Below are 22,073 nucleotides of genomic sequence, written 5' to 3' on the forward strand. Positions count from 1 at the left end.
TTTTAAGAGTTGTTCTTTTTGTTACTTTTCCCTCTCCAAAACGGAATGGGAAGATTAGAAGCCCACAGAGGAACTGCAGTAGCGTTTAGTAGATGGGTCCTTCCGAAGGATGAAAGTGGGGAGCAGCTATGGCTAAACATCTTCTGGCTTGCAGGAAAGCATTTTCACAGCACAGACATGGGAACTTGCTTAGCCCAAACAGAGGCTTTTTCCTGGCAGATTTTGATAGGTTAACGAAACCACATTTTGCTTCTCTTGAAAAACACCTGAGTTTAAAGAAACCAAACCATCAACCCTTCCTTTCTCCCCGAGAAGCCGAGGTCCCTGCTGACTGGTGATTCTGGAGCCGGCCAGGAAGACAAGGCAGAGGCAGGGCTCCAGCAGGACCAGGTGGGCGGCCCTCTTCACCTGCTTCAGAAGGCGTCTGAAGGGGGCCCTTAGAGAAGAATGAGTGGGGGACGTTGATGGGACACGATCCCATGGCAGCCACGGACCGAAAAGATGGAGAAAGGCTTCCCTCTGCTGCTCTGTCAGAAAGAGGAGGTGGGAACCAGGGCAGAAGGTCTCCTCGGAGCAGGGGAGGACGGGAGGCTCCAAGCAGAAGGAGTCTGCCAGACCAGCGCAGGGAGCCAAGTCCATTCTCATGAAAGCAGAAGTCCATCAGTCAATATGGCAGCAGGAATTGGGCTCAAAGGCCTGGGGATGGAGCAGGCCTCCAAGAAGAGCTCGAGGGCAGAGATGGCCCCAAATAGCAGCCCAATCCTGAAGGCGGAGAAGGTCCATCCCAAGCTTGAAGGGCAAGCATCAGCCCGGGCCCTCCAGTGGGGTGGGACAAGATCTGGGAGGAAAGTCCCATACCCCCAACCCACATGCATGGCAGGAAGATCTGAAGAGAGGGGGAAACTAAGGACTGGCCAGTTCCTGCCATCTTCTCCAAGGCCCCCATCTCCCCCTTTGTGCCAGGTCAAACGCCTCACCCGCCTGACCAAGACGGGGGAGGGAGGGGCTGAATTCTTTGGTTAAGTGTCAGAAGCGGCTCCTGGGAAGACTGGCGAGGCCAGGCTTTCATCTGCTGCCTTTCCAGGGGGTGGGGCCCCAGGGAAGACCCTCCTGGAGTCCCTTGGCATCCTTCATCCTCCAAGGGCAGGAAGGTGAGGGTGGGCAAGGAGCTTCCCAAATCACTTGTTCTCAATCAGCGTCTGGACTTTGGAGACAAGTTCCCGGGCCAGCTGCAAGATCTGCTTGGTGTTGTGCCGCTCAGCCATTTCTGGAAGGGAGAAGAGCAGAGGAAACCTTAGACCAGGGGCCTCCAAAGAAAAGCATAGCTGGCTGGGGAATTCTGGAAGTTGAAGTCCACAAGTCTTAATGTTGCCAGGTTGGGCCGCCCTGCCTTAGGCCGCAGCCGCTGTGGCAGCGGGTGAAAGCAGGCAGTTTCTGCCGGATCCCAGCCCAACAAAACCAAACTGGAACGTCTCTCTGCTGACCAGCAGAGGGTCTCCTAAGCCAGGGCCCTCAGCAAAGACCCCAAACCAGGAAGCCCCCTGTTGAGGCTAGAAGGCTTCCTCTGTGGGGCTCGTACCATTGAAAAACTTGATGATGTCCGTGAAGTCCATGTTGTTCTCCAGAATGATGTCCCGATACACCTCCACCAGGGCGAGGGCAATGAAGAGGCCGTAGCAAGGCGACGAGACCTGACCCGCCGCCCAGATGGTCTCCCAGACAGTGAAGACATCCTCGTAGACCAGCTCTGGGGGGGGGGGGAAGGGGGAGCAGAAACCGTGGAGCTGCCAGATCCCACACCGGTCCCCAGAAGCCCATCCTTTTTATCCCCCTACCAGGGATTCGCCACACCCCCAGGCCCAGATCACACCCAACCCCACAGTCAGGAGGACCACTGTGCCCATAAAGCTATGCCAAGCAAAGGGCCCTCCTGCTGAACAGGGCAACCCCTGGCTCCCCAACTGCCAGCCAGCCTCCCTGGGGCCTACCCACCATCCCCTCCCGAACTGGCCCCCAATGGAGCTTCGTGCCACTGCTGGCCAGCTCACCTCGCTTGAAATCCAAGAGGAACCAGCGATAGCAGAAGTAGAAATGGGTGTAATCCCCATTTTGGTGCATCAGTTCGAAGAGCTCAGAGTCCAGAATCTGCCAGAAAAGCACATTTGGGTCTGGGGGAGAGGACAGCCAGGCCACAGCACCCTCTGCCCCACGGGTCCTTTCAGGAGGATCCAGTTCAGCTGCCTCCCCACAGACTCCCCCACTGGAATGTCCCACCGGGACTGAAGCCCCTTCTCTCCTCTCCCCATCCCACCAAGAAGCCTTTCCTGTTGAACGCCTGCCTGTTTGAGAGGAACAGCCCCTCCCCCATCCCTTAAAGCCAGGCCAGGTAGGCCACAAGGGACCCGGCGTGAGGATCGGCCAGCTTCCCCTCCGTACCTGGATGAGCGACCGCATGTTGGCAAAGTGGCTGTCCATGGCTCCTCCGTGGGGGAAGTTCTGATTCATCCTCTTCATCAGCTCCGTGAAGCAGCTGAAGGCCAGGGCTTCTGCCGAAGGAAAGGAAAGAAGCCACGTCCAGGACCCCCCTCCCTCTGCCCAGCCCCCTGCTGCTGGCACAGAGCCCCCAGCCCCATCTCCAGCCACATGGGTGCCAGTTGTGGCCCTCTCCCCTGAGACCACAGCCTGCCAGCCCCAGATGTGAGGCTCTCTTCTCCCAATCCAAGGGCCCCAAGGTCTTTCCTTTCCAGTCATTTCTCCTCGGAGCCCCTCAATCCCCCCCCCAATGGATCTCAGGCCACTGCAAGAGGACCTCTGCCACTCCCAGGCCACCGAGGGCCACAGAGCCACTCACCCTCGTCCAGGATGACAAGCAGAGGAGCCAGCAAGTCACACATGCCCTGGACATAGCCCACGTCAATATGGTGCCAGATGTAGCTGCAGGGAGGAGGGAGACACCGTGAGGAGCTGCCCAGAGGTCAGCTGGGGGTGGGGGAAGAGGGAGGGGGAGGCTCTGCAGCAGACCCTCACCTGCACATGATGTTCCGCAGCTTCTCCAGGTTGGCCGGGGAGAAGTACCAGTAGTTCCGGTCACATCTCTGCACATCCTTCTCAATCCGGTGCAGGTTGACCGTGTAGAGATCCAGCAGCTCTGGCTACGAGGCAGAGATTGAGGGGAGACCAATTGAAAGGAGCCCAGAACCACACCTGTCAAAGGTTGGGGAGGACCATTTGTGATCCCCCCCACGTTAGGGGTGAAATGCTCCCAGCTCGGACCGGATCACCCGATCCGGTAGCAATGGAGGCAGGTGGTTCGGAGAACCGGTAGCAATCGGAGGCTCCAGTTGGTCCAGAATGCAGCCGCGCGGGTGGTTATGGGAGCGACGTGGCGCTCCCATGTGACCCCCTCCTGCGCGAGCTGCACTGGCTCCCGGTGGTCTTCCGGGTGCGCTTCAAGGTTTTGGTTACCACCTTTAGAGCGCTCCAAGGCATCGGACCGGGGTATTTACGAGACCGTCTTCTGCTACCAACAGCCTCTCACCGACCAGTACGCTCCCATAGAGAGGAGCTCCTCAGGGTGCCGTCGGCCAAACAGTGTCGACTGGCGGCCCCCAGGGGGACAGCCTTCTCTGTGGGGCACCTACCATCTGGAACGAGCTCCCCCCAGAGATACGGAAGATCCCGGACCTGCGCACGTTTCGCCGTGCTCTCAAAACTTCTCTATTTCAGCAAGCTGGCCTGGCCTAACTCCCCTCTTTTAAATTTTTTAAATTTTTTAATTCGTGACTTTATAAATTGGGTGTTTTAATCTGTGTTTCGGCCAAAATATTTAATAATTTTAAGGGATTTTTAATATTTGTATTATCTGTATTTTATCTTGGCTGTTCACCGCCCTGAGTCCTTCGGGAGTAGGGCGGTATAGAAGTTTGATTAAATAAATAAATAAATAAAATAAAAATCCCTCCCTCCCCCTGCCCATGCCCAGCTGAGCCACGCGATCATCAGAGGCTTTTTTTTTACTTTTAAAAGCATTTCTTCTACAACCTCTTTGGCCGAAAAAATGCCTTTAAAAGTAAAAAAAAAGCCTCTGATGATTCTGCGGCTCAGCTGGGATCGTCAGAGCCTTTTAAAAGCATTTTTTTACAACCTCTTTGGCCGAAGAGGTTGTAGAAAAAATGCTTTTAAAAGTAAAAAAAAAAAAAAGGTAGCCATGCCCACCCAGTCACATTATCCACCACCAAGCCACGCCCACAGAACTGGTAGTAACAAATTTTACATTTCACCACTGCCCCACGTGCTACCCATCTCATTTGCTCCAGGAGGACTCCGGTTCTCACAAGCCCCACCGGGGTAAAACACAGGGGGTCCTCGACCTCTGACCTTATTTCAGAAGGGCAGAAAACACCCAATTCCTCTGCAAAGAAAAGGAGCTTACTGAGTAGGTCACTCCTGAGGAGGAGACGGGGGAGACTTCGCTCAAGGTGAGGTCGGTGACAGCCAGCGAATGCGGCTCCAGGGTCGGGTAGAGGCTCTCCATCTCGGGCTCTTCCGACAGGTCGTCTTCACTCCCCATTGAATTCGGCTGCTCTGCACTGGGGAGGGCCCAGCGGTCAGCCACGGAGAGGGCTCCCTCCTCTTTCCCGGGCAGCTCCTGGCCCATCCCGATGAAGGCATCCAGGGCCCTGGCAGCAGAGACTTCTCCCTGGGGCCCTTCTGCCTCCCCCTTGCCGTCCAGGGGCGTACTCTCCATGGCAGGCGGGGGCCCTTCCCCACTGGTCTGGGCTGCCCCCCCTTTGCCCCCCTCCGGCCAGCTCTCTTCGGTGCTGAAGCTCTGCTCGGAATAGGCCGAGGCGACGGAGAAGTTCTGGGAGGAAGGGTGGCCGGAGTCAGGGGAGCAGGAGCCAGCCTCGGGGACCCCCTCATTGGGCAGAGCCGCTCGCCTGCCAGCCTCCAGCTTCATCTCTGTTTCCGTCTGCTCCAGCTCCTCCACCGATTCAAATACCTGACAAAAGACAAAAAGTGCCCACAAACCGTAATGCTGCTCTCTGGTTCCTCAGGGAAGCCTAGGCTGCCTGGTGGGGTTGGCAGCTCTCCCCAAAGGCTCCCCCCAACAAGGAGGGGACCCCTTCCTCACCTGGGTGCTGCCGCTGGAGTCGCTCTGCAGCCGGCTGAGATTCTGAGGGCCAAAACTGCTACTCTGGGAAGACTGCAAGTGGGGTGGGGGGAGGAGGAGGGGGCGGCATCAGTCGGCTGGGCTCTTCCACGTGGACAGAGGGAAGGCTCAAACAGGACAAGCACCACCACTACCCCTGTTTCTGGCCCGGCCCATTTCCAAAGGTGGGCAGGGTAAAGAAGTGGACCGTGGCCAGGCCAAACCTGCCCGTTGCATTCAATGGCTTAAAGGAAGCCCTTTTGCTGGCAACCCCTGGGGACGCCCCTGGAGATGCTCACGCCGTTGCTGACAGTGGAATCGCGGTGCCTCAGGGGCCCCACGTGGGAGTCCAAGCTGGCCGCCGAGGAGCACTTGGCCAGGGCCGCTGCGTGTGACTCCTTCTCCCGCTGCCGGACGATGGCCTCGCAGCCCAGCCACTCGGCCATGGTTTGCTCGTAGTGGGCGCGGGTCTGCAGATCCACCTGCCAACAAGAGAGATGGGGGGATAGCACGGCAGGAGCCCCCAAAGACCCCCGGATGGAGAACCAAACGAACGAGGGCTCAGCAGAAGAAAATTCTGTTTGAAAGCCCTTCCACTGACTCTTAGCATAAAAGCTCCGGGGGTGGGGGAGTGGGGGGCAGAATGCACCTTTGTTTCATTTTGAAGAACAACTCAGGGCCCCAAACATTTTCAACCAGGCTCACCTCTTTCCTCTCGGCTTCCAACATCCCAAACTGATAATGTCCTAGCAGGAAGGGCCAGACGGATTTCCGGATCTCATGCTGGATTCCTCCGAAGTAGACCAGCCGAAGAAGCTCCTTCTCCTCATACCTCTATGGAGAAAGTGCAGTTGAAACAGGCTGGAGGGGGGTGCAGGGGTGGGAGAGGAGGGGGTCCACTGGGGGCATCTCTCTACCGTGCCATCCTGGAGAAACCTCTCCCAGATCTCCGCCGTCAGCCCCGAGCTGGCATTGCAGGGCACCTCAGGAGACACGATGGCGTGGTTGACCAGTGCCGAGAGGTGCGTCCGGACGGTGGAAAGGTGTCGGCAGTAGGCCAGCCCTGGAACAGAGGAAGCAGAAGGAGCAAGAGGCTCCGCAAAATGCAAACCGCTCCCCTCCCCCCACCCTCCTAGAGACTCCAGTTCATCACCATGAAGGATGGAAAGAAGACGCTGGACGCCCCAATTAGACCCAGAGCTGTATTTTCATTGCTCAGGGATCCAGAAGGAAGCCGTGGCTCGGCCTTGAAAGATCTCATCGTGGGAAATACTCACAGCCATAAAATGCCCGAGAGACGATTTGGTACTTCATGTTGTCACACAGCAGTCTCAGGGGCGCTCTGCAAAGAGAGAGAGGAGGGGGCCAAGTCCCCTTTCTTGAACCTGCTTCTTAGATGCCAAACTGAAGAGCAAGTAGAGTCTGGGCTGTTTCTTCCCCCTCCCTCCCTCCCTATCCCCCCCCCACTTTTTTTTAAAGGAGGCGCTTCAATGTGTCCCATAAAGGCTGATATTCTTGTCGGGTGCCACGCTCCTCCTCACTCAGGGCTGAAGCTCAATCCTGCCACCCCTCTTCAGGGTTTGCAGCCATGCCATTCTTTATCTCGCCTCCCGCAAAGCAAAAGGCCACCAGGCTGCCCAATTCAGGTAGCAGAGGGGCTTCGTCCTTGTCGCAGGGAATGGTGACGCTTGCAAGCCCCATCGTGCCAGGCAGACCCTCGTTTTCGGCTCCCTTCGTTCCCCAGCCCCACCCCTGAGGCCGCTTTGCCTCCTTCACCTTTCGTGGTTGCAGCCATTCGACAGGCCGTTCTCGCTGGATGCCCCCTGGGTGCAAGAAGAACAGGAGGCCTTGCGGGCGCTTGGCTGCCACATGGAGGGGAGGGCACTCCCGGGTGCGTCCATCAGATCCTGGGCAGCTGCAAGAGCCGGAAACGAGCTGTTAATATTGCGCAGGAAGGAAGAAGCAGCGCCATTTCAGGAGCAGAGAAAGAAAGAAAGCAAGGAAAAAGCATCCCTGGAAAGATTGGGGCGCCCATCAGGCCGAGGCTTTGATCATCATCCAATCATCCCCGCAAGGCTTTGGAGGCAAAGTCAGGGAAGGAAGACCCACAGGAAACGCGTCCCACAAGCCTGGAGACACCCTCAGGGGAAACCAGCAGAGGGCAGCAGAGCGCAAGGCTCTCCTTTACGCTAAGCATCCCGCAAGCATCTCAACCAGGACCCTGGAACTGGGCGGGCTTTGTCTGCCTCTTGAAGCAAGGGCTGCTATCAGAGGAGGCTGGCGAGACCCCGACTCAGAGGCCCACCACGCCTCTTCAACTCTCCCACTTGCTTCTCCTCTTGCAAAGCAACCGGGAGCCAGAAATTAACTTGGACTGAGAGGCTGCTACTATCCAAGATTAAATCATTCCACCATTTGGTTGCAAGGAAAGGCGGGGGGGGGGGGGGGACAGTTTGCCCTGCTTTGCTTGTTCTCTCAAACCTTAAGCAGCTTCTGTTTGCTGACGCAGACTTATTTCTCTGTTATGCTGCATGGCTGAATTTCTATACTCTTTGTAAACCACCATGGAGACCTATGGGGGGAATCCCTTCAGTAATATAATCGATTTTTGCTGGATTTCTAGATGTGCTAGAGACGGGTTAATCTGAGCTGATCTCAAAGACTGGATAGGATGCTGAAGCGTTTTGTTCTAAGCAATAGGTGTAACCTCTAAGGCTCAACCATGGCAATTCCCGCACCAGGGCCAGAGAATTCAGCCCAGCGTCATTTCACCAGGTGGCAATGAGGTTGAATCACCCAGCAAAACTGCAAAAGAAGCCAGAATTCAGCCAGAATTGAGGGCCCAACAAAACAGAACCGCCTTGTTTGAGGAACAAGGAAGGGGAGTGCAAAACTCAGGAAGAGACTGACAGGGATCAAAGAAGGGAAGTTTGCAAAATCAAGAGCTTGGCCTGTGATGGCATCTGAAGTGGGCGAGAGAACCCCTCCGAAGATCATCTTCTCCTGAGCCCATCGCTTTCCCTTCTTCCATCTATCTTCCCATCTTCGTGCCTCAACTTGAGCGGCAGGAATATTCATTCCCTTTGCTGAGCTGATTAAATCAACACCCTTAGGTGTGCCACAGAGAATCATCTTATTTTTTCTAATTCCCTATGTGAGGAATCTTTTTATTTGGAGCTGTTTTAGTGAAGGCAAATCGAGGTAGTGAAGTTAGTTAGGTCACTCCAATTGCAATATTGCCAGGAATAAAAGTCCCAGCTCTGTCTCTTCTTCCCTCTTAGGTTTTCTGCCTCTGAAGCAGGAAGGGTGGGCTGAGGAGGAACACCCCCCCCCACAAAGGGGACGGAGAGACGGTCCCTGCCTTGCCAAGCCACGAATGCCACCACAGGCAACAAACTGCCCAGCCTCAAGGCTTCCCCACCCCCAGTGGGTGAATGGAACATTACAGCAGTGCTGTCTGGACTCGGAGTTGGTGGGGGAAGGAAGGGGGCCCCCAGAAAGACTCAGGGGCCATTTGGGGATCACCACAACTTTGCCAGGGATCCGGGCCATCCAAGTCGCCTCTTGCCCAGAAGCACCAGCGCTGGCAGAGGTGAGGGCAAGGCAAGAGCCGTTAACCACAGCTGAAGAAGCAGAAAAGGGGAAATATAAAAATGGACCCCAACCATCCTGCTTAAAAAAAAAAATCACCCAGAAAGAGTTTCAACATTTATCTAAGTGAACGTCCCTTCTTCTATTTAGCAGGCTCTCGAGGACGGTGGAAGAGGCAAACTTCTTGGAATTATAAAATTTCCCCCAAAAGAAAGCATCGGAAAAGCGATCTGAGCTCACTTTCCTGAGCCTCCCGCCCTCTGCCCCCCCCCCCGCTCCCCGTAAACCCCTCAAACTCTCGGCTTTTCCAGGTTCCCTCTTTTGCAAGAGAGCCACAAATGACTGAGTGTGTTGGATCATGAAATGCCCCTCAGCTGCTCTGCCATCACAGATCCTTCTCGCCCCCAAAACAATGCCCGTTTTTTCCACTGTAGCAAGCATTCAAGGCAGCTGACAAAATAAATCAATTCAGAAATGTTTTGTGTTAAAATAATAGTAAAACGGGTTGCATTTCTGAACCGTGTGGCTAGGAGGTATCCCAAACCTTTGGGGAAGAACCGTCTATTGCTCCTGGCGAGCCACCCTTACCGAAGTCTTGGATGCCTGGATAAAGGATCCGGAAGACGTAATCCGTGGCCTCCTCTTCTTCCCTGTCCGAGGAAGACTCCGGGGGTCCCTGCAGGTTGCGCTTCTTCAGCCTTGGGAACACTTTCCCCTTTGGGAAGCAAAGACGGAAGCGGAAACCTCTCAGCTCTCTCTGCGGGTGCATCTGGACCAGCCCAACGAAAGCCAGGAAGAATGCCGCAGCCGATGCCCGGGGGCATCTGGGTAAAGCCAAGGCCCTTCTTCCTGCCTCTGGCATTCAGGCAACCCCGAAGAGGCTCCAGCTGCTGGACTGGCACCTTGGATAACAGGCAGGGCAGCCCGTTCAGAAAAAGAGGCACTCTGCATCTGCCCACACCTGGCTGCAGGGCTGCGGCTCCCCCCCAGCCTCACCTTCCCCCTTTGTGACCAGAGAGGGGGATCCAGCTGGCCGTGGGGCAGCAGGCCATTTTCCAGGCAGGAGAGGAACTGAAGCAGATGCCCTCCCTTCGGGAACCTCAGGGGAGGGCGCTGGATGCCATCTTGGCTGACCAGGACGACGGTGCCCCCACTGTCTACTGTTGCCAAGAGGGAGCATAGAAGGACACAAGAGGGCAGGGTGAGGAGCAGATTTGGCCAAAGGGAGCCCCACAGAAACTGGGCTACCTCAAACAGGCATGGCCTCTCCCCACCCCCAAGCAAAGGCAGGAGTGGGCTCAAGGCTTCCCCCTTCTCCCCCTGGGCAAGAGAGGGCAATCTCAGAGCTGCGGAGGGCTAGTTCCAGGCCAGGGCAGCCGCCACCTTACCATGCTGGTGGCAGTGCAGGTAGACAATCTCTTCCAGGTGAATGGTCATGGCGTAGTCCCAGTACACGCTGCAGAGGGAAGCAGCAGTACCTGGCAAGGGCACCTTAACAGGGACGCCCTCCCCCCAGATTGCTGAAGCATTCGAAGGGCCCGACTGAGCCAGGGAGGGAAGCGCAAACCAGGTTCACTCGGCCTGTGAATTCCTCTCGCATCAAACGCAGGAAAGAGGCCGTGGGGGAGACCCGCGAAAGAGCGCAGGAGGACACCCACCTTTTCTCGTAGTCCAGGTCTCCCACGGAGCCATTCATCAGCTGGTTTGGGGTCCACTTCAGCGCCATGACGTCGGCCGTCTGATGAAGCGATAAGTAGCCCGGAATGGCTTCCATGTCATCTCGCTATCAGGAGAGGGAAAACAGGAGACAGAGCCGGCTTATGATATTGTTTCCCTAGTGAGTAAATTTTCAGCATCCAGAAACTGTGCAGCTTCACAATCGGAGAAGGTTCTGGAAAACCTGCAATGCTCTTTGGAAAGGATGTTGCTCTCTCACCGCTTCTCTTGCCTCTTGCGAAGAACTCCACCAACAAACAACAAGTCCCCAAATTTGCAGGCGGCATCGGAGGCACCCAGGGAAGGCAAGGCACCCACAAGGCCTCCTTGAGGTCAGGCGACTCAACTGACCCCTTCCGGGCTACTCACCGGCTGCACCAAGACGTTGTTTTTGCCGTACAGGAGGGTGGCCCTGGAGTTCTGGTGCAGCGACTCTACGTAATCCCTAGCGGACAAGGAGGGCCGGTCATCCATGCTGCCACTGGAGTGCCTTTTCTGGATCTAGAGACCAAAGCGGGGGAAATCGCAATCTTACTTTTCCAAATAATTGGACTAGTCAATTTGGGTGCCCAAGTCTAACCAGACTGACGTTCCCAACTGAATTGTTGCCACACTCTCTCTTTACCCCTTTTTTGCACTTTTGAATCCCAGTGGGATCTTGCCAGGCAGCCTCCCTCTTTCCCCCCAGAGCCTCCTGGTTCAGGGGTTGAGACCTACGCAGAGCGCAGGGCGCTTGGTGGGCGAGTCTTGCCGGCAATGGGAGCTGTGGATCCGGTGTCTTTGGACCAGCTCGTCTGCTGAGGGATCGGTCCAGAAGTGATCAGCTGTCTTCATCTTAGTGTACTCCAAGGCACAAGGACCCACTGTGGGTGCAGGAAAAGGGAGAACCGGGTACAGAGAGAGTGACAAGAGAGTGAGCCCCCCAGACTCACATTCCCCTCCTTCAGTTCACCAGCTTTCTACATGTCAAGACCCTCTGGATGGGTGTGGATTGCAACCCCCTGGGATGCCCACCAAGCCTCCAGCCCCTTACCCAGCAGAGAGGCCAGGATTGGTCCATCCACTGGGTCCATGAGTAAAGCCTCCTTCTCATAGTATTTGCTGCAGGTGGGGGGGAAGACACAAAAGGGTTACAGTTGGATAGACGTGAAAAGAAGATGGCAGCAGTGCCCAGGATTGCAGGCCAAGTGGCAGCGTCAGGGTGGAGGAGACCTTCACCTGCTGTTTTCCACCAGGTAGTGCACAATTTTGTCCAGGACCTTCTCAAAAAGCGCCGTCCGGATCCAGAGGTGCTTGACTGCTTGCGGGGAGAGGCTGGGGGGCTTTGGAGCTTTGCGAGCGCTTTCCTGCAAGTTGGAGCCCTGGTTTCGCCTGGAAGGGGGCAGAGAAGGAGGACCCCCACATTCACCATCACTGGAGGATCACACCCCTCCCCAAATCAAAGGTTTTATCTTTTGGGGGAACCTATTTTTTACGTGTGTATTTTACCTGTCTGATACACACAGGTGCCCCACCAAATCCAAACTGAACCAGATTTTGATGGAAGGCCATTAGGAAACCTCAACCAGTGGACAAGATGGGGAATTTGAACCCAGATCACAGGGGCTTCTGATAGAAATCCCCTTCCATACTTTGACTGAGAAAACAGCACCTTCCACAGGGCCACCTGGAACTGACTCAATTTATAGAAGACTCCACTTTTCTAAATTACCATCAAACTAAAGGCAAAAAAACCCTCTACTGCGAAGGGGTGCAGGAACTGAAAGGATGGCTTGGATTGACCCCCGCTCCCCCCCATACCCAGTGCTCAGCACCAGCAAGCCAGACAGACAGCCAAAGCAGGACTGAGTTGATCCAACATTAATGCATCTCTCAGCATCAGCCAGGCCGCAAAGCACCCAAACCCGATTGTTTCCCCACACGTTTTCCAAGCGCAGCTACTACGGCTCACGTGCTCTCGATGAGCTGCTCCAGGTCTTGCACTTTCCGGGAGAGCTCCTCGGCCGGTGGGAAACTCTTGCCCACCTTCATAAACAGGGCAGCCATCTTGTTGCTCCGCAGGAAACCAGCTGCCCGGCGCTTGAGTCCGTGAAGGACGCAGGCTTCGACCGCGGCTGGAAAGAAAAGCCCCAAATCTGAGAGGCCCCCATGAAACGAGGAATCTGGCTGGAGGCATAACTCACCCATGGAATGGCCACTTCCACACCATCCTTAGCCAGCCAGACCCTCCCTTCAGAAACCGCCTTTCCCCCTGGACAGGCTGGAGACTTCTTGGGTCCAGCAACGGCCTCCTCCAAGGAGACCCCCTCTCTCCGTGAAGGCTGTGGGTCAAGATTAAGAGCTCGGCTGTCCTTCTGAACACACCAACATTTCTTAAAGCCTTTGGAAGACCCACAGACCCACATACACACACACTTTGCTGCTTTCCTACCCAGCTTCTCCTCCTGAGCATTGGGCAAAGATGGCTCACTGTTCAGTGTCTTTAGTACTTACAGTACTCCTAATTGTAACAATAACTTTTTATATTCAGCTTTTGTTTTTAAACCCTGCTAACTGCCTAGGGTGCTCCCTGAAGGTGGAGTGCAAGTCAAATAAATAGGTTTCTTTTCTTGGCTCTCCTTTGTACCCCTGGTGCCAGGTACAGATGCAGCCACAGACAATGAGCTATTGACTTTCAGGTCAAACTCGGAGAAGCCAATCATTTGCCTGCAAGGAGCTTGCTTGCCTCCATGGCAGCCAACACCAGGAGCTCAGGTAGGCCCACCGACCAGGTGAAAGACACACACACACAGAGAGAAAAGGCCTGGATTGATCCATCTTACCGCAGAAAGAAATGATATGGCTGCTGTCCTCGTGCACAAACTTCCTTGTGACGGCTTCCTCCATTATTTGCTTTACCTGCAAAAAACAAAATTCAGAGAAAATGGATAAGTGAAAAGAGATTTCTCTGCTAAGCCAAATTTAAGGCCAACATTTGAGGAGGAAAATACTCACTGGAGATGCAAGGACTGAGGTGCCTCTAGATATTCCTAATGGCGGCCCCCAACCCTATTTCCCCAACCTGTCATTTTAGCAAAAGACAAGCACTTTTCCCCCTAGCCACGTTGAAGCAATCAGCGCTGAACTGAATTTTCTTGTGGTTCAGGAAACTCCTGGTTTGAATGAAGGACTTTAGAGACCAGCGAAATCTGTCATTTGCTATCCAACCTTCTTTGTTGCTTTGTGAAAAAAGGCCAGCAGAGAGACTGAGCGGCCCCACCTTAGCCAAGCTCACATACTGCAGCAAACCACAGTTGCCTGAATGAATCACAGCTACTAGGCATAAACCCACAGTGCACAAATGATGTTGGGCTATTAAGGCAATGTGTGAACTCAACAAAACCGTCTCTCTCCAGGCGTGTTTCAGAACTGCATCCAGTATAGTCCTTCCAAAGAGAGGAAGGGGAGAAAAATGGGCCCAGAGCAGAGCCCAGGGCCCATCTCTTGAGGGCCAGCTGAGGAGCAAAGGGGAGGCGTCCCCTCAGAGGTCCATATTCCTCGAAATGACCTTTGTTTTGAGATGATCTGCAGGATGCAGGTGTGGGAGAGTGCAAAGGATTTAAAGCCATTAATCAGCAGGAAGAGAAATGAAGGAGACAACCGAGCTCCCCTGCCTTTTGCAGCCTCAAGTCCCAGCTCCTCTACTGTGACATCAAGGCCTGGTCACACGAGCCCAAGGCTGCTTTGCAGCAGGGGAAAAGAGATGCGGGGAGGGCGATTTGGGGGGAAAGTGACCAGCCAGACCTCACACAGTGAAGCCTGATGGGCTGAAGGATGCTCCAAGACCAAGCCAGGAGCGCAGACAGCAGTTTCACTACAACCTAGCTGGAATCAAACCGATCCAGAAGGGTTCTGTAGCCTCCTCCTCCTTCCTGGCCATTTATTCGGCCATTTATTCTGGGCACAGCATCCCTTCTCATTGCTATGGCAACCTTAGTGAAAGGGAGGGTGGGAGGGGCGTTCTCCATCCCATGGGCTGGAGAGCTTCCCCGGCAGCCCCTCCCTGAGGCCATGGCCCTCGTCTCCTGCACCAGGCAGAACCCTGTATTCCACCTGAAGAGAGAGGGCAGGCCAGGGGAGGCCAGGCGAAAGGAAAGGAGCAGCAGGCCCAGGATGTTCAGAGCAAGCACGCAGGGCCAGCAGCGGCCTCTCCAGCAGCAAATACCTCCCAAAAGCCACACAAGGGACCCGGGCTTCAGACCAGCGCAAGATGCGGCAGGATGGCCAGGCTCCTGGTTCCAGCCTCAGGCTGACCCCCAGTCCGATCCCCTTCCCAGTCGAGTGGCCAGAGTTTGCTCCCTTCCATCCAAAGACCAGTGGCTGCTGGGCAGAGGTGGCAGCCTAAGGACCCGGAGAGCTGTGATTTTTCCAACTTCCTTAACAGGAAGGAATTGGCCTCCACCAAGACCCACCCTGCAGAAAAGACCCCCCCACCCCCACCCAGGGGCCCTGCAGAGCACTTTTGCACACAGGAGCAGCTTCTCACAGAGAAAACTGCAATCCAGTTATGACATTCCTTAGCCTCACCTCTAAAATATTTTGTTAGGCCATTCATGCAATACAATCGGGGCCTCTCCCAAGCCTGGTGCACATCAGTTACGCAGGCGGGGGACTCGCTTGTCCATCTCCCAGAACGGCACCTCCGTCCTGCCGAAATGACTTTAAATCTTGCCAGGGAGGTTTTGCCACATTCCCCAGCAGGCTCTGCTCTGGAATCACTCATAAAAGCGACACCTGAGCAAGGCTGCTAGAGATGGGTTTGGGCCTTCCGGACCCATCCGCCCTTCTGCCTTTTGAAAAAGGAAACACGTCCCTGAAAGAGGGAGGGAGGGAGGGGGTCTGGTTGGGGGAAGGACCCCAGAGCCACTGTCTCTAGTCGGGGCAAAGTAGGCATGCCAACCCTGCAGCCCAGGGCCACCAGTGGCCACCAGACCTCTCCTGTGGCCCCTGGTGTGCAAGAGCAAATGTTTGAGTCCTTCTTTTTCCCCTTTGGGGGGACTGGGGCAATTTTAAGAGTTTTAACTAAGCTGCTTTCAGAAGCCACGATCCATTTTGAAGGAAGCGGCTGGAGTTTCTATGACACTGATTAAACCTGATCTGCTGCACTCAAGACACACAATGTTGGGTCAGGAGAGGCCCGGATAGATGAACCCAAAGCAGCTCACAACACAGCAGGAAACCTCAGAGAAGCATTTTAACGTCAGCAAAGCTCTGTGGGTGTTAAGTCTAGCCGGCCCCAAAGGCTGATCTTTAACAGGACTCTTTTCCTAGCCATTTGCTGTCCCGATTAACACATGGCATGCTTATGCAATCTACTTTCATATCTGTCCATAAGCTGTCACCAGCCTGCACCGCCAACCTCCTGCAGGAGGAAGCCAAAAGGCTGGCCCCGCAGACGAAGGACCTAACAGGAGTTTTAATTAAAAAAAAAAAAATTGGGGAAAGAAAGGAAGTGAACAGCACCTGCACTATTCCCAGCATTGAGTCACTGTTTGCTCTGCATCACACAGAAGAGAAGCCGGCTGAGGAACAAGTGAAGCCTTCTCCCGAGGAGACCCCTATGACAGACACTCCAATTCCCAATAGAGCTGAATTTACAAGTTCCTGAACAGATCGGGGTGGAGGGGTGGGAGAAGTTCCCATATTTTGCATAAAATGCTGCTCAGAATCCCAGCACCTAAAGATTTGAAGCCCTTGCTTCCTTCAAGCTGTAAGGGAGGGGGAGCAGCCAGTCCAGGGCCTCCAGCCTTCTCACACCCACAAATGGCTGCATTTGAAGGGGGGGCACACCTTGTTGCAAGAGGGGCTGCCTGATGTCATTTAGCTTGACGTGATTCTCCTCACAGAATCACAGAATTTTGCACACGCTTGCAGATTATGACGCACAACTCCAGATCCTCCTCCCTTCAAGGGTTGCACTTGCTGGCCCTGGATTGTTTCGTGTGCCTGGTGCTGACTCGTTAGAAGGCAGCCGTTCCCATGGAAACAAGCCGACATTATCAACCCAGAATCTGCACCACCGGGCAAGGATGGGAAGAACAACTAGGGAGACGGGACTCCCACAAAATGCTTGAAGGCATCATGCTGGGGGAGAAGAGACCTTTTTCCCCAAGAGGGCTTCCTTCTTCAGCAGAAAGCCCAGGCTTTTGTCTTCAAAAGAAGAGAAATTTCAGCCTCTCAGAAGCCCTCCAAGGGGGGGCCACTTATGAGCTCTCCGTCTTCTGTCCTGGGTTTATCAAAGCCGGGCAGACTCACCAGCCTCTCCTCCTCTCCAAGGGAGGCAGGAACCTCATTTGCCTCTCCATCCAAGGCAAACAGACCTCACGGAACACTCAATGCCCCCCAAGACAAAGGACCTCCCAGCACTGAGGTAGCCTCCGAAGAGCCCTTGGGGCTTTTGGGAAACAGCCGGACATGTGCATTATAGTAGCAGAGATGCAGTCCTGTGAGTGTTGGTGCCCTGCTGAAGGACCATAATCGGAAGAGAGGCTGTGGCCGAATTCTAACAGGGTTTACCCCCTGCAGCTTTAGAAGAACTAAAAATGTAAACATTTGTAACCTGGAATCCTGGTAAAATTATTATGAGTTAAATGACGTTTTCATCAATCGCTCAAATCAACTCGCAGCCCCAATCATGTCCAGAATTACGCCAGCTTCGCCAACAGTGCCCTGAAGCTCGGCAGGCAGCCCACGCAAGGAACGCTGGGCAGCCAATGAGCTGGAGGGGCTGCGCTGGCAATTAATCCCCCTCTGCCAGCCTCAAGCCCACAATTCAAGCGGACGAACGAACGGATGGTATCAATGGCTGCAGACCAACTGCCGGGCCATCAATAACACCCCAGAAAGGGGATGCCAAGAATAGGCCTTAAGAGCGGGCACAATGTGGCCGGTTCATCATTAATGAATAAAACTAAGGGAAGCTCCTGGCTGGCAGGTCAGTGAATGAAAAGATGCTTAAAAGGAGGCGCCGGAATCAGCGCTGCGGTAAAGCCTGGGCATCACCCGGGACCACCGGCTGGGCAAATCTGGCTCAGCAGCCCCGGCCTCTCCAAAACAGGAGAGCTGGCAATCCAGGGAGGTTCTTCGGGGGCCCAACCCCTTCTTTAAGCCTTTAAAGCCGGGTGTATCAGTGAGGGAACAGTGCCGGGTCATGAACTCTCCTGCCCCTTGACCTCTTCAAAATCTGCCCCCCCTCCAGGGACGCTGCCGTGAAGGCCACCGAGGGGCGAAGGCGCCGAGCTCAGCCGGGACCCTTCAGCAAGGCCCCCCAGGCCCGAACCCGCCCCAGCCCTCGCCCGCCCCGCGCCTTTGCTGGGGAAGAGCCGCCCCGTCCCGTCCCAGGCAGCGCGCAGGAGAACCGCCTTGGTCGCCGAGCTTCCCTGCCCTCCGCCACGCTGCGCCGGCGCCGAGAAAAGCGGCCGAGGCCGGGCCGGCCGGGTGGCGGAAGGACGGCGGGTGGCTCTGCGGGCGCCGCCGGCAGCCGGCCCGGCCCGGGAGGCGCTCCGCTCCGCTTACGCAACGGAGCCCGCGGCGGCCGCCGACTCCCTTCGCGCCAGTCCCGGGAGCCGGTCCGGCCGGGGCTCCGGCGCCCACGTCCCTGGCGGGGGGCGGGCGGGCGGGCCGCTCAGGTGGGCTTGTCCAGCGCCCGGACTCACCTCCTTCTTGGCGGTGCGCAGGAGGCGCTGCCGGGTCTCGGCCTCGGCGGGCAGCAGCAGCAGCGAGGCGGGCGCCAGCGCGCGCAGGGCGGACGAGCTCCCGGACGTCGTCCCCGGAGCCCGCCGCCCGGAGCCCGGCGCCGGGGCAGCCGGAGCCGCCGCCATCCTGCTCCTCCGTCCGTCTGTCCGCCCGCTGCCCTGGCTGGCTGCTCGGCTGACCGGCCGCGGGGACGCAGCTGGGAGGCCGGGCGAGGCGAGGCGAGGCAACGCCCCGCCGCCTCCGCCGCTACGCGCACCGGGCTCGGCAGGAGGAGGAGGAGGAGGCCGGCCGGCCGGAGCCCCTCCCTCTTCTTCGTCGCCCGCCCCGCCCCCTGGCCTTGCCCCCTGCGTCCCCGGGACTCGGAGGGCGGCTGGCAGCGTCTCCGCCTGGGTGCCCATGGGGGGGGGGCTCCACCTCCTTCCCTCTTCACAACGGCCCTGCGAGGCTGGTTAGGTGAGAGGAAAGCGCCAAGATTGGGTATCGCTATGCCATCCCGGCCCCACACTGGGACACTAAGCCGCGGTTCGTTTAATTGTGGTTTGTGGAATGAACTGGGTCAGTTGCTCAGAGGACCGGAAAGGCCCAAATGTTCATTACAAGATAAATCTGGCCTTGCCTCCCAAGACTGGAGGGGAAGGGGCTCCCAGGCAGGTCTTCTTTTGCTGCAGTGACTGGGCCAAGCAGCTGCCCTCCCACTCGCTCCTCTCCCTGATTCCAGGCAGGTGGAAGGGCCCCAGAGTGAAGGCCAAACTTGACTCTCCAGGTATCTGCAACACCTGAGGACACAGCCGAGCAACACTGGTCTCCTGGGTCAGAACAGGCCAGGCATCTTCCCCCCCCCCCAGAGGGCTTTCTTGCCCTTTGCCCTTCTCAGCTTGAGTTGCCCACCCCTCCACTCACTCCTCCCAGGCAAATGCACATCAACTTGGCCACACCTGTCAAACCCATCACTTTGCGTGAAGGAAGCCATCCGGGCTGGCTGGACTGAAAGGGAGCTTAGCTGACCCCGGCCTGGGCCCAGGCTGACCAGGGCAGAGCGGTCCATGGGCCGCCGGGGGCTTCATGCTCAGTGGAATTACGCTCAGCCTAGCAGGGGGAAAGAGGACCTCATCCCCCTCTGCCTGACCCTCTGACTGACACATTCAGAAATGGGAGCTGTCGAAGCTGAAGGGAGATGTGAACATCCGGTTGACAGGTGGCAGAGGAGAAGGGGAGGCAGCTGCCCAGGCGTGAAAAGGTGCTGTGTGCACGGTAGCAGAGAGCCTTGGGCAACTAAGGAATTGACCCACCTCTCAGTGGGGCCCCTTCTTCCTCTGCCAGTCTGACGGCCAGAGAGTGAGGCCTCCGTGAGCAGAGTGAGGGGAAGCCAGTGCCTTGGCCTCCCCTTGGCCGTCAGTCTCCAGATGCTTTTCCCTGGCTTCCGAATCCCCAGCAGGGCATGGGGAGGGTCCCCGACTGGAAAGGCAGCTGCCCCTCTAGATGCCCTTGCATGGATGTCAGGGACAACTCATCTAACCCAGGCACCGAGGCCTGCCTGACAAGGTTGTTGTGCAGGAGAAAAGTCAGCACATGTGAAAGAGCAAATCATCCAGGCCTCCATGGGTGGAATGGCTTCCCTCCAGGAGTTGTGGGTGCTCCATCACTGGAGGCTTTCAAGGAGAGACTGGACGGCCATTTGTCCAAATGGTACAGGGTCTTCCACTTGAGCAGACAGTTGGACGAGACCTCCAAGGTCTCTCCCAATTCTGTTATTCTGAGAAGGGAGAAAGTCAACTCTCCTCTCATGTTCCCCTTCTGGCAATTCCTTCATCCCTGCTCGGCCAGGACGGGACCCTGTTCTGGGATGCAGAAGATGCCCAGTTCTGCCCCTGGCAGGGGCTGACCAGGGTCTCCTGGCTCCCACTTCAGAACTATGTCTGGGACCGAGAAAGGTGGAGAAGCACAGCAGCCCTTCTGCTTGGAGGGGCTCAGGCTGTGGGGCTGAAATGGAACTCCCAAGTTGAGCAGGCCCCACAGCTGCCCCAGACCCCTATCCTCACCCAGAAGGAGGAAAGGTCACCCACCTATTTTTCCTTGCAAACCCCAGACAGAGGCTGTGCAGCTGTGGGTGTGGGCAGACTCACGCCCCCCACCCACCTTGTGCCTCTCTTGCTCCAGGCACCGCCAGGCACGGGTGGGGAGGGGGGCTCCTCCTCTGTCTCCTCCCCCCCTCCCGCCCTTCTCCCTTTGAAGTGAGCAACCCTTCCTAGTGCCTGCTGCACTGACCCTCCTCCTGGGTGTGCCTGCCCTCCGCCAACTTCTTTAGCCCAGACCCTGCTGGGGTGTTGGGGAAGATGTCCGCTTCTCCCACCGCCTGCCTTGCCAGGCCGGCTGGCTCCGAGACCCCCCGGGCCATCTCTCTGCTTGACCAGAGGGTCCCCCGGGACACCTGGAGCAAAAAGGTGGATTTCCTTCTGTCCGTGGTAGGATTTGCCGTCGATCTGGGCAACGTCTGGCGCTTTCCCTACATCTGCTACCAGAACGGAGGGGGTAAGGAGGCGGGTTGTGAGTGGGCATGGATTTGGGGCAGAGGTGAACTTTCCACCCAAGCAAGGAGCCCCTTATAGTTCTGGGGGAGGATCCCTCTGCTTCCGTTCCTTCCTAGAGATCACCTTCCTCTCCCCCAGTGCAATTTGGAAGACTGGACTTTAGAATGGGGAAGAAAGACCCAGGAAAACAGGGGGTCCCATTGAAATCCTAAACATAAAAGTGTCCGTGTGGCTTTGCTGGAGAAGTTTGCCATTGTAAGAAGGTTCTTCCATTTTCCTGGAGAGTTTCTTGGGTCCAAAATCTCTGTGCAGACTCAGATAACATTTCAATCTCAGGATAATGGTACAAATAGCTGCCATTAAGGCTTTCTCTCTTTTGGGGACGGGGAACTGTCCATGGTATTTATTTTCAGCCTCGCTGAAATGCATGGCACACAGACACACACAAATGTGGGTAGCCAATACGGTTTCTCTTTGGCCCCATTGTAAAAATATTATAAAATCTGAAACATGGCACTGCTTTAATGCAGAACAGCCAAAACATGGTAAAATTGCAAACCATTTTTACCATTACTTGTGGCATTATGGACTTAATTTGTAACACCAGACTTTAGCGATCTGCAAGTTACTGCTTTCTTTTTTCCTCCAATTTTTTCTTACATTTCTGCCTTATTTACCAGCAATTAGGGATGTTTGTGAAGTAAAATATATACAAATGATCACTATAGGGGACTATAAATAAATCAATAAACAAAAGACAATCAAGGGAGAAACGAATGACACTGATTGAATCTCTGTCTCCAAATTGTTAAATGTTTCCTTTAGATAAATAAAAAAAAATCTGGAAAAGCATAAAAGAAGTGACCAAATGCCTTTCTTAAATGGGTGAGGGGGGGGAAAGTCTGAATTGCAATTTCCAGTTCTCCTCTGGGACTTGCTCTGGGTGCCATTTGGAGCCCATTTTATTCCAGGCAGAGAATAATACCGCATGGCAAGACAGGTGTGTTGTACAGGCAGCCTGGAGATCTGTGTATTTTCAAATGTTTTCCCAGGACACGGGTGGCTATTCACCTAATGGCTGTGTGTCTGTGCTTTTCAGCTTGTCTTATTAATTTAGCTTGCACCAGTTGCCTGTTTTATCTTGGACACGTTGGCTGTGCTGTAACAATATATGCCCTGATTGTGCATGTTTCTAGATCACATGAATGCCGAGAAATCAGGGGATAGTTTGGATCTCTTCAACTGTGGGCAAGCAGCTGCTGGAGGGTTTTAAGAAAAGGGGAGGGGGTTGAGAGGAACTGGTGGGGAGCAAACCATGCCCCCCTTGCCACTCCGTTAAAACATACTGGAGGGAT

At 55.6% G+C, this 22,073-nt stretch overlaps 1 protein-coding gene across 4 annotated transcripts; it reads right to left on the minus strand.

Annotated features, from left to right (window-relative positions):
* On the minus strand, window positions 1-18,438 carry SGSM1 (small G protein signaling modulator 1). 4 transcript variants are annotated; one of them, XM_087880563.1, is made up of 25 exons: window positions 18,151-18,418; window positions 13,279-13,354; window positions 12,408-12,570; window positions 11,675-11,827; window positions 11,490-11,557; window positions 11,174-11,319; window positions 10,826-10,957; window positions 10,399-10,523; window positions 10,129-10,196; window positions 9,737-9,897; window positions 9,329-9,455; window positions 8,596-8,772; window positions 6,926-7,064; window positions 6,427-6,491; window positions 6,067-6,212; window positions 5,855-5,983; window positions 5,449-5,631; window positions 5,132-5,203; window positions 4,433-4,999; window positions 3,028-3,152; window positions 2,852-2,934; window positions 2,437-2,546; window positions 2,049-2,145; window positions 1,580-1,747; window positions 1-1,267 (listed from the first exon to the last, which is right to left on the minus strand). In XM_087880563.1, exons 1-25 carry the CDS (start codon window positions 18,313-18,315, stop codon window positions 1,179-1,181), a joined length of 3,534 nt encoding a protein of 1,177 aa, XP_087736689.1. In that variant the 5' UTR covers window positions 18,316-18,418; the 3' UTR covers window positions 1-1,178. The 4 variants fall into 4 exon arrangements, with proteins under 4 accessions (XP_087736689.1, XP_087736688.1, XP_034284812.2 ...); XM_087880562.1 differs by having other exon boundaries at window positions 9,737-9,900; XM_034428921.3 differs by lacking the exon at window positions 8,596-8,772 and having other exon boundaries at window positions 9,737-9,900; window positions 18,151-18,438.
* Window positions 18,439-22,073: the final 3,635 nt, after the last annotated feature.

Source organism: Pantherophis guttatus, chromosome 17 (assembly GCF_059756535.1).
Source record: "Pantherophis guttatus breed Tessera chromosome 17, ASM5975653v1, whole genome shotgun sequence".
In the NCBI taxonomy this organism is placed as follows: domain Eukaryota; kingdom Metazoa; phylum Chordata; class Lepidosauria; order Squamata; family Colubridae; genus Pantherophis; species Pantherophis guttatus.

What these genes read in the sequence shown, in the direction of transcription:
- SGSM1 (XM_087880562.1), bottom strand. Translation starts at nt 18,315, where the DNA reads ATGGCGGCGGCTCCGGCTGCCCCGGCGCCGGGCTCCGGGCGGCGGGCT. An exon ending in CCAAGCGCCCTGCGCTCTGC is followed by an intron (nt 10,958 to 11,173) that starts GTAGGTCTCAAC and finishes TTTGGTCTCTAG; the next exon opens with ATCCAGAAAAGGCACTCCAG. An exon ending in CTGCGGAACATCATGTGCAG is followed by an intron (nt 2,935 to 3,027) that starts GTGAGGGTCTGC and finishes TCCTCCCTGCAG; the next exon opens with CTACATCTGGCACCATATTG.